At 55.4% G+C, this 10,548-nt stretch overlaps 1 protein-coding gene across 4 annotated transcripts in view; it reads right to left on the bottom strand.

The window, feature by feature from the left end:
- Positions 1–2,220: 2,220 nt before the first annotated feature.
- The window catches only part of TOX2 (TOX high mobility group box family member 2), a 132,385-nt gene continuing 124,057 nt past the window's right edge, over positions 2,221–10,548 (bottom strand). For 2 of the 4 annotated variants that reach the window (XM_036902223.2, XM_036902221.2), the window contains 5 exons: positions 7,853–8,080; positions 7,321–7,401; positions 6,193–6,588; positions 5,353–5,480; positions 2,221–3,204 (listed from right to left, as the gene is read on the bottom strand). In XM_036902223.2, coding sequence (XP_036758118.1) covers positions 3,168–3,204; positions 5,353–5,480; positions 6,193–6,588; positions 7,321–7,401; positions 7,853–8,080 — 870 coding nt within the window. In that variant the 3' untranslated portion in view covers positions 2,221–3,167. The remainder of the gene's footprint in view (positions 3,205–5,352; positions 5,481–6,192; positions 6,589–7,320; positions 7,402–7,852; positions 8,081–10,548) is intronic. The other 2 variants (XM_036902222.2, XM_036902224.2) reach the window with 1 other exon arrangement.

The following is a 10,548-nucleotide window of genomic DNA, read 5'->3' as shown; positions in this document are numbered from 1 at the left end:
TTGCTGTTATAAAGCAGCATGAAATTGCTCTGTCGGTGTCCCACAGGCACGATTGGACACTGCTGAGCCCTGCTAAGCCCTGCATGCTCCAGGCACCATGGGTCTGCCCCCCTTTTCTTGCCCTTCCAGAGCCCTAATTCTGAGCGTATGTGACTCACCTCTGGCTGCTGAAACAAAATACCATGGACTGGGTGTCTTAAATATTGGAAAATAATTATCTTGCAGTTCTGGAAGCTAGAAGTCCAAGATCAAGGTGTTACCAGTTTCTGGTGAGGCCTCTTTACTTAGGTTGCAGATAGCTGCCCTTCTCACTGTCCTCACACGCAGAGAGACAGAGACAGAGACAGAGACGGAGACAGAGATAGAGACAGAGGGCTCTGTGTCTCTTCTTCTAAGGGCACTGATCCCATCAGGACGGCCCTGACTTCAAGACTTTATCTAAACTAATTACCTCCCAAAGGTGCCATCTCCAAATACCATCACACTGGGGGCTGGGCTTCAACATATGAATTTTGGGGGAGACAACTCAGTCCATGGCCAAGGGCAGCAGCTGGCTCCATGTACCCTCTCCCCTGGTTGCAACTGCTCTAAAGTGGTTCCTGTAACACTTGGAAGCTGCAGTGTGGAAAGCCCTTTCCTGCCTCGTACTCTGATTCCCTTCCTGTCCCTTGAAGGCAGTATTAGTCTCATGGCATGTGGGGCACCCTGCCGACAGTCACCAGGTGAGGGGAGGGTATGGTGGGGCAAGGACTGGGGCCGAGGTCCCTGAGGGCTGCCTCTCCTCGCCCAGGACGGCCTCTCCAACCCCCAGCTGTCTGGTCCCCCTGCGCCCCAAGCTCCCGAACAGTTCCCAGTGGCACAGTGCATCCGAGCCCACCCAAATCCCTCCCAGTGCAGCACCCTGCCCAGAGCCACCACTTCTCTCCCCTGGGTGAGTGACCTCACAGCCCCTGACGATCTCCCCACTTCCGGTCTTCCTCCCCTCAGGCCACCCCCCTCCTCAAAGCCAGAGGGGTGCAGTTTGGATCACGTCTCTCCTTCACTCAAGTGACTCCGTTGCTCTTAGGACAAAGCTCAGACTCCTGATTGTGGCCACGAGTCCCGACCTGGCCCCGGCCGGTTTCCCCAGTGCATCTCACGCCGCTTGACAGCCCCTGATATCTCGGCATGAAGACACTTCCACAGGACCCCGCGCAGCGACGAGGCGGCGGGCGGGAGCCTCCGCCCCAGAATCGGAACGGTAGCCTCACCCTCTGTTATTCCGGCCTGTCTGGCGGGGGCCGGGGATGCTGCTCTCCCGACCGCAGAAGCAAGAGTCAAATGTTGAACTAAGTCATCGCCGCGCCCCTGACAAGCTCCGCACAGGAAAGGAAACTAACCACATGAAGTATTTACGCTTCACATTGCAGTGACGCTACTGACGCGACAGCACGGTGCTTTTGTTGTCAGTTTGCTTTTCTTTTTTCTTTTCCCAACGTGGATTACAAAATGCCCTCTAGTGAGGAAACCGCTCCCAGAGAGATCGCACCTCCCCCCCCAGCTCCAGGGCTGTTACCTGGGAGAAGGGGAGCCACGTGGTGGGAGGACAAGAGGCCCCGTGAGCTGCCACACAGGTGGGGGCACCTCTGTCCAGGTCACGGGCCTGGCTGGCATCGGGGGCCCAGCCACTACGGCCTCCCCAAAGCTCCTCCAGCCCAACCATTGTTAATTTCAAGATATAGTTAAAATAGTCACATAATTAGTATTATTTTTTTTAAGTGCCATCATCTAACATCTGTTGGGGAACTGGGTTAGAGTCCTTTGGTCTGGGATGCTGCCTACACTCGAGTTTGGGAGCCCCCCCACCCTGCACTCTCACCACCCTGAACCTACTTCTTTCCTCCTCCAGGCTGGGAGCTTCCAGAGGACAGAGGCCCACCTGCAAGGGAGTGGCAGGGAGGGGCTCACCACAGTCACCTGCCGCGGGCTGGCATCCTCACAGCCAGCACTCTAGGCCCCAAACCCCTTTTAACCATCCCAGGGGTCCTACATGTTTGTACCATTAGTATCCTACTTGTATTGACAGCAAAACTGACTCCAGGGAGCCCCAGTCATCCACAGAGACCCTCAGGGGTGGGTAATGACAGGGGAGACTTTACCCGACTTTGACTGACATCAGGGGCTCTGTCCTGGCAAAGCCACCACCAACTGCCACTTCAGAGGGCCTGGCCCTGGTTTACTAAATGCACCAAGAGACAGACTTATGTTCAACTTTTCAGCAATTTTATTATAAAGAAATCTGAGAGAGCACTGGGCACCGAGACAGACATTTGCCAGCGCCAGGAAACAGCTGCAAAACACCGTTGGACCAAACCCGAACGCAAACCCACACCCACTGTGTCGTCAGCTGCATGTCTGTTCTCAATTTTTTTCATAAATAGACAAAAATCATTGTTGGCAATTTTAAATAGATGGACATAGGGCTTTAAAAAAAAAAAGCAATGCCTCCAAATGTGGCTGTAAATTGTCCAGATCTTGCCATACAGATGATGAAATCGTTTGGCAGCCACTTGTGTGCACCTCTCCCTTAAGATAAAACTTAAAAAAATGTGCTAAGGGTCATATAAAATGCTTTTTACCTGAAAGGAAACTACTTCCCCCCACCCCCAAAGATAATCTTACAGACGTCTTCAGCACAGCTCTAAAACACTTAGTCAACTACTTACATAGAGCCAACAGTTTCTAGGTTTCATAAGCTTTTGTTCACACTGTAAAACCGCATTTGCACGTCTGTGGCTGGGCTGGCCCGGGCCCCATGCATCTGGGGGTGGGTTCCTGTTGGTAAGCAACCCCTCCAGGGGCCCCCCACATGACCTGGGGCTGGGGCCAGGCGTCCAGACACGGGGTACGGTGCACAGGCCAAGGGGCTGGGTCCACAGTAACCCTGGAGCAAGCAGGTCAGGGGACAGAAGATTCCTGCAGGTTCTTTGGGCTGGCGGCGGGCAGTGGGCTGCCTCTGCAGAGTCTGGTGGGAGGTGGAGAAGAGACTCGGCCCAGGGCACTGGTGCGTCACTGCTCTTTCTTCTCAGTCACCCTGCTTCCCGCCAAGGCCTCTTTTCTGCTGTGGGCCCTTCAGGCTCTGAGCAGTGCCCTCCCAGCAAGCCTCAGGGAGGAGAGGGGAGGCAGGATTAGGTGAGGTAGCGCGACTTGTCCCTGGGGAGCAGGCTGTGGGAGAGAGGAGGGGCTGTCAGCACCGATCGGACCCCACCCAGCACCAGGACACCTGCTCACTAGCCCTGCCCCCGACCCTGGATTCTCTACCCCTGTGAGGATGAAGGAAAGGCATGTGCTGGACGCTCCCTGATTGTCCACCGGGAAGAGCCAAACACCCCTCCTGGAACCCTGGCAGGGGACTGCCAGCTCTCTGGCGCCAGGGCAAGGTGACAGCTGTGTGTCTGCCCTTCATCAAAGCTGATTCCGACACCACTATCCTCTCAGGTCAGTTTTTAGTCACAGCATTTCGTTTGTAAATTTCAAACAGAATTAAAGGAAGGCAGGTGCTTTCTGTGCTTTTAAAATAGGGCACTCATTCACAACACGGACACAACTTCAGGGCATTTTGCTAAGTGAAATAAGTTAGAGAAAGAAATGTACACGTGATTTCACTTGTATGTGGAATCTAAAAAAAAAAAATACCCAAACTCCAAATTCATAGATGCAGAGAACAGACTGGTGGTTGCCAGAGGTGGGAGTAGAGGGGGAGTGAAATGGGTAAAGGGGGCCAAAAGGTACCGACTTCCAGTTATAAAATAAACAAGCCCTGGGATATAATGTACAGCACGGTGACTATAGTTAATAACACTGTATTGTACATTTGAAAATTGCTGAGAATAGATCTTAGAAGTTCTCACCACAAGAAAAATAATTTGTAACTATGTGGTGATGGATGTTAAGTAGATTTACAATTATATCTCAACTTAAGAAATAACTATAATAGGGCAGTGCAGCAGTCTGACCTCCATTCCTGGGGGAAGCTCTGGCATTCCCTGATGTCCACTAACGGGCACCCACTGGGCCCCGTACTCTCTGACTTTTGGGAAGGGTAACTGTGGTGAGGAGGTTGGTCTGCCCCTGTCGGGGGTGTTGGAAGGGAACCCACCCAGCTGGACGCTTGCCAGCTACTGGTGTGTCAGAGGTGGGGGCATGTGCCATGTCTGCTCCCTCACGGGGGGGCTTGGCGGGGTCGGGAGCTGGAGGGCTCACAGCCAGGGCCTAGGGGCAGCTGGAGCCGGCGCCGGAGCAGGCCCTGTCCACCAGGTGGGAGTGTCCCGCCTTCCACAGTGTGGCGCTGTCACTGGGACACCACATTGCCCGGTGTGCCTTTAGGATTAGCTCTTGCCAGGGGCACGGGAGTCACGGCTGGCAGGTTCAGGAGTCAGGGTGCCCTCTCCACTCTACTCTCCTTTCTGCTGGCTGAGAGGCGGGTCGCTCTCTCAGAGGAGGTGTCTTGCCAATCCAGGAAGACTTTCTAGAGGAGGGGCAGTGAGCATGGATTTGAAGAGCTGAGAGTGAAGGACAGGGGGGAAGGGCCAAAGGGTAAGGTCGCGTGAGGACGGGGGAGGAGCCCAGCAACGCTGGAGTCTGCGCGTCCTGGGGGGTGCCAGGCTCAGCAGGTGGAGGGGAGCCACTGAGGTTGGGCACTGCCCGCGCTAGATGGTTGGCCCCTTCTCCTAGGGCGTGGCGAACTGCCGGGCCTCACCCAGATCCCCTTTCTTGTGCTCCCAGCTTCCCTCGGCTCCTGCGCGCTGCCCTGGGCTGAACGCGACCTGCCGTGCCCAGGGCCTGCACTCCCCAGAGACAGCCAACAACCAATGGCTGCCTGACACGGTACAAAAAGCCCTAACCTCAAGCTGGGACCAAGCCTGGTGCCATCCATGCCCCAGAGCCCCCAGGGACCAGGCGGAGGCTGGCTCCTTCCTGCCGCAAGCAGCCTCCCCCGCCCCCTTGCACCTGCGAGCTCTCCCTCAGCACACAGCCTGGGCACCTCGGCCTCCACTTCCAGGGAGTCTGGCCGGAGACGGCACCCTATCATGCATGAGGAAACAGGGTGCAAGGAGAAAAGGCAAGACTGAAGTTAGACCTCAGTTTCCCAAGACGGTATTGGCATTGGACTGGCTGAGTCCTTCTGGGCCTTGCTTTGCTCTGTGTCCTCTCCTGGGGTCCGTAGGCACCCAGCGCCCACCAGGCTCCCCTGCAGGGCCTTGCCTGGTCCCACAGCCCCTTATGCTTTCCTATCCCTGGTCCTCCTGGTCTCGCCATCGCGCCTGGGCAGGCCCAGGGCAGCGCCCACCGAGGCACTGACTGAGGACCAACCTGCAGGCGCTGATGCCGCACTCCCTGCCCGGGAAGCTGGAGTCCCAGTCTCCGCTGCCCCCAGGGTTGGGTGGGCCAGGCGAGCGGGACCCGGAGCCGCTGGGGAACTCGGAGATGTGAGGGAAGTCCTGCCAGGGGGAAGGAACAGGCAGGTGAACAAAGGAGCGTATTGCAGCGCACATCTCAGGCAGCCTGGGGGGACGGGGCTGGAGGCCCCTGCGGGTGTTCACAGAACACCTCTGGCTCGTACAAAGTCTCCACCTGCCCCTCCGCCTGGAGAGACGCTTGCTTTTCCCCAGGAGAGCCCCTTTTGAAAGCTACAACCCTAGTATCATCTGCATCAGAGGGGTGAAGGACTTGGCTTTGAGGGCCTTGCCCTTGCTGGACCTGTTTCCCAATCCAAAATGGAGTTGCTGGGCTGAATGACCTCTAAGAGCCGGGCAGGTATTGGAACAGTGTCTGTGGAACAAGTAGCTGGTCAGGCCTCAAAGGCTCTGGGGAGAGCCAGGGGCCAGGGCTAACCTGGCAGAAGCCACGTGGCCTCAGCCTCCAGGCCAGGGAGCAGAAATAGACAGAGGATGAATGAAGGAGGGCCTCGGATAGCCGAAGAGTCTTTAGAATCCGTCTGGCAACTTGGCAGCGGTTCACTCCAGCCAGTATATCCCTCCCAAGTAAGGTGCCCTAGACCCATTTCAAGGATGTGGTAACTGAGGCTCAGGAGGTAAGGTCTAGCCTGAGGTCACACAGCTGATGAGAGGCAGGGCCAGTATCTGAAATCCCAAGCTGCCTCCCTTCTCCACAGGAGTCCCCGCTGGGCAGTTCCTACCAGGCATTGCTTACCTGTGGCCCTGGAGGTGAGGGGCTCACAGCCAGCTGCACCTGGAGGGCCATGGGAGTGGGCAGGACAGGAGGCTGGGGAGCTGGGGACATGCTAACAGGCGGGCTGAGGAGGGCGCCCTGGGCATGGGGGGGCAGTGGCAGCTGCTGGTGCAGCGGGGGGCTGAGCGGGAAGGAGGGTGGCGGCGGCGGGGATGAGCTGAGGCCTGGCAGCAGTGACTTGGAGCCCAGCGTCCGGGCCAGGCTGGCAGGAGAGGCCCCACTGCGGAAGGCCTGCAGGTCCGACGGCGTCAGGAAGGAGGCTAGGCCCGGCATGGCATACAGGGGCTGCTTGGGTGGGAGCATTTTGGCTGGTGGGTTCGCCTGGGCGCTCTTGGTCTCAGCCTGGTCTGGGGAGCTCTGGAAGGACACAGACATGGTCACTCTGGGGAAGACAGACAAGCCAGAACTGGGGTTGTGAGACCAGGTAGTTCTGCAGCCCACTGATGGTCCCTGGCCAGCTCTCCAGCCCCTTAAAGAACAGCTAACCAGAGGTAATTCAGGGTCCTCAGTGCCCTTGGCTCTGGCCATCCAACCACCTCCTGCTTTAATCCCTGGAGGTTCCCCTGCCCTTGGGGAGACCCATGCTCTTCAGCCTGGCCAGTGCGGCCAGAACCCCCCTCCAGCTGGGCCATCCTCTGTCTATGCCCCTCCCCAGCTTATAGCCTTTGCACATGCTGTTCCCTTGACATGGAACATCCTCTCTGCTTGGGCCTTTATGGCCTAACCCAGGTGCCGTGTCCTCTGTAACAGCTTCCAGACAACACCCCTACCCTGCCTTGGGCCACACATCCACCGCCAGGCTGAGCCAGATACAGTGTGGTCAGAGGTAAAGGCCAAATTTGAAGAGTGGAAAAACTGGGTCTGAATCCCGGGACAGCCACATAACAAGCTGGATAATTTCAGGCAAGTTTCTTAATCCCTCTGAACCCTGGGCTCTTACTAGAAGTGTCAGGTGCCCAGCATGAGCCAGGCACACAGTAGGTGCACTGGAAATGTGACCACATTGCTCTTTCCTGTCCTCCGCGAGACCTATGGTGTTGAACACGGGCACTACCTGTCAGGGCTGTGCCTGGGCATTCCAGGGGTTACCTTGGAGACGAGGCTAGCCCGGTAGGCCGCCAGAGCCTTCAGATACTCCTTTTTTGCTGCTTCGGTCTTCCTCTTGTAGGCCTGAGAGATCCAAGACGTGGGCAACATAGGGGAGAGGTTACTTGATCAGCCTGAGGTCACACCGCTGGTAACTGGCATTTGCCTGTGAGCTAGTTCTGTTCCCTCATCTCCCTGGAGGGCCTCAGAAGGGCCATAGCACATGGTCAGTGGGACAGGAAGCCTGGCTTGGACTTCAGACGTTTAGACTTGGAGGGACAAGACGGATGGAGAAGCTTATTCTCACTTTACAGGCAAGGAAGTCAAAATCCAGAATGGTTAAGTAACAAGTGAATGCAGCTGGAAAATAGCAGAATCGGAAGGGGTCTAGCTTCCCAGCTTACAGATGGGCAAACTGAGTCAGGAAGACCTCTGCAAGGGTGTCTAGCTCCTGGGTTCTGGACCTTCCTAGTCTGTCACTGGCTTCAGGGCTTCAGCGCCTTGGGGGACGGCCCATAAAGGGAGGGAGACTCACCTGCTTCTGCTCCTCTCCTAAACTGTCCCACATGGAGGCCACGATTTTAGACACATCCCCAAAGGTGGCGCTGGGGTTCTGTCCCTTGATGGCGGCCTGAGTGTCTCTGAAGAAGAGCGCGTAGGCTGACACGGGCTTCTGAGGCTCGTTGGGGTCCTTCTTCTTCTTTTTCTTTGGGTTCTTGGCCTTTTTTCCTGGGTCGGCTGAGGGTCTCTTCTCTGCCGACATCTGCCCCGGGGAGAGGCATCAAAAATCCAGAGCAGCCCAGGGCCTCCTACCAAAGGTGACCCCACCCAGCCCGAGGCAGAGCTCGACTTCCCTGGGCAGCCCTGCCACGTGTCTGTCCAGCCCTGCCCCCCCCCCGGCCAACGACAGGCGGGCCGCCACCAAGGGCTCAGACAAGAGCAGCTCCGGCCACACTCTCACCTCTCACTCGTGCTCACCTGTCCCTAGGCTGGGGAGGCAATGGACACGTGCCTGCACATGTCCTGGGAGGAGCTAAGAACCTTGGGTTTTTGTGTAACTCATTAATGAGAATCAGCAAGATGGCAAAGTTGATTAAAAGAAATACAAGAGAAAGAGAACGTGGTTCATGCCTTATAGGGCAATAAAACTATCACCGTTGGGGCTTTTAATCTTTTCTACTGGGCAGAAGTCACTTGCATCTCTACAGAGACAAATTAATTTGCCCTGTAATCAGACAAAGATCGTTTACACATTTTCCCCAGGTTAACATCTACTCTTAACAGTGTGTAAAATCCCGTAATCAATAACGAATGACCATCCAAAACAAAAGAGCATTCTCCCAGAGAATCAGATAACTCTTGAGTGAGCCTGTTAGACAATGCTGTGGTAGCCACTGAAAGAATGGGCATTGTCTTCTCGATCTATTTCCAAGTTTTGGATATATATTTTTTTCTTAGTGGTTCTCCTCTAGTGATCACAGATAATCCCCAGATTATCCTTGATTACAAAGGGTCAGTCTCTCCACTAACTGTCAGCCCTGCAACTTGGGGCAGGTGGTGGTCCCCCAGGCCCCTCTGTGAAGTGGTTGGAGGGGAGGCTGATATGACTGTCACTGAGTGTGGCCTCATACTGGACACCTGTCCTCTGGAGCAGTCAATCTCCAGGACTACAGTCCTGTGAGCACCTGGCATAGGGCTTGCAGGATGGGGAGGGGTGGGGACCCTCACCACAGCATCACTGGGTCACTGATAGGACCCTTAGGCCACACAGAGACCAGGAACTTTGGTCAAAGGCCCTGCATCCTGCAGTGAGGACTGTCACTCTTTGTGCCAAGAAGATGAAGGCAACATGATGAATTGACAAGGAAACCAGTGGGCAAGAGTCCGAGGGACAGTGAGGGGCAGGCAGTCCGTAGTGGCCTTGGTCCCGTGCCTCAGTCTTTGTCTGCAGCCACCCACCCACCTCTCCCAGACCAGCACTGTCAGCAACATGGCATTGGCAATATCCTTAGGGTCTTCCGGCCACTTCAGCCATAAGGAGGAAATACTCTTGACAAGTGGGCTCTAGCAGGCTAAGGGATGCAGCTGCACCTCGTAACTGAAGAGCTGAGCAGACATGGTAGTGAATGTGGGCATGAGGACACATGCTGGGGCCAGAGAGCAACCACCTTGGTTTGAATCCTGGTTCAGGGACGCTGGTTAAGTTACTTAACCTCTTTGAGCCTCAGTTTCCCCATCTGCCACTCAAGGTAATAATGGCACCTGTCATATGGGCTGCGATGAGGATTACATGGACTCGTACTTGTTACATGCCTACAACAGTGTCTAGCCTCTGGGAAATGTTTTAGAAGTGTTTGCAAAATAAAAAATAAAATAAAAACCGCCCCTGACTGGCCTAAGGTAGAGACTGAGTTATCTGAGGATGAAGCTGGACCAGGATCTGGGTGGTCAGGGTCTCTGCTAGATGGTGTGGGCACCATGGCTACTGCCCCAGGACTCTGCAGGGCCACCATGTGGACAGGGGTGAGAGGCCTTCTGGAGCAGAAAGGGAGGCAGGAGTTGTGGGATCAATTCTTGCTTCTGCCACAGGTTCATGGAGAGATTCCCAGTAAGGGCATCCATCCCTTTCTGCAGCTGTTTTCTGCTGCAAACAAGACGCTTTCCATCAGCGAGGAAGGTTAGGAGTTGATGCAAAGAAGAGACTGGGTCCTGAGGCAGGTGGTGACCTCCCATCCCTGGCGTGTTCTTAAGAGGCAGGACCACCCCTGGCTCCAGGGGTGCTCCATGTTCCCACTGGAGGATCATTTTTAGTGTCCCATCCCGAGGTCAGTGCCACTCAGAGGTGCCCTCTGCTGGACCACACATTTTTGTCAGGATATTTTCTCCAAAATGGCCAAAGTGGCCACATGACCCTGAGGATCTTGCAATGCCATCAATGCTGCTGAAACAACCCACTGCCCATTCAGGAATCAGACTTCACCAGGTTTCCACAGAATTTTCTCACCACCCTTGCCATTTGTGGGTGCTGTCTGTGCACAGGAGTGCAGAGGGGAGAGCCTGTCAAGGATGTTCAGCAAATTTAGCAGCTGAAGCCAGATTTCCCAGATTCCAATAGGCGCTATCTCCTGACCAGGGGTTCCTACCAGGCATTCTACCTGCTGATTTTTTTCCTATTTTCCCTGCAAAGGATACACTTATACTCTTCTAGTCTTTTCTAGAGGTGGGCAATGC

This window comes from Manis pentadactyla, chromosome 5 (genome assembly GCF_030020395.1).
Source record: "Manis pentadactyla isolate mManPen7 chromosome 5, mManPen7.hap1, whole genome shotgun sequence".
Lineage (NCBI taxonomy): Eukaryota > Metazoa > Chordata > Mammalia > Pholidota > Manidae > Manis > Manis pentadactyla.
The sequence above is the reverse complement of the archived record's forward strand: the minus strand, read 5'-3'. Positions and strand labels throughout refer to the sequence as shown.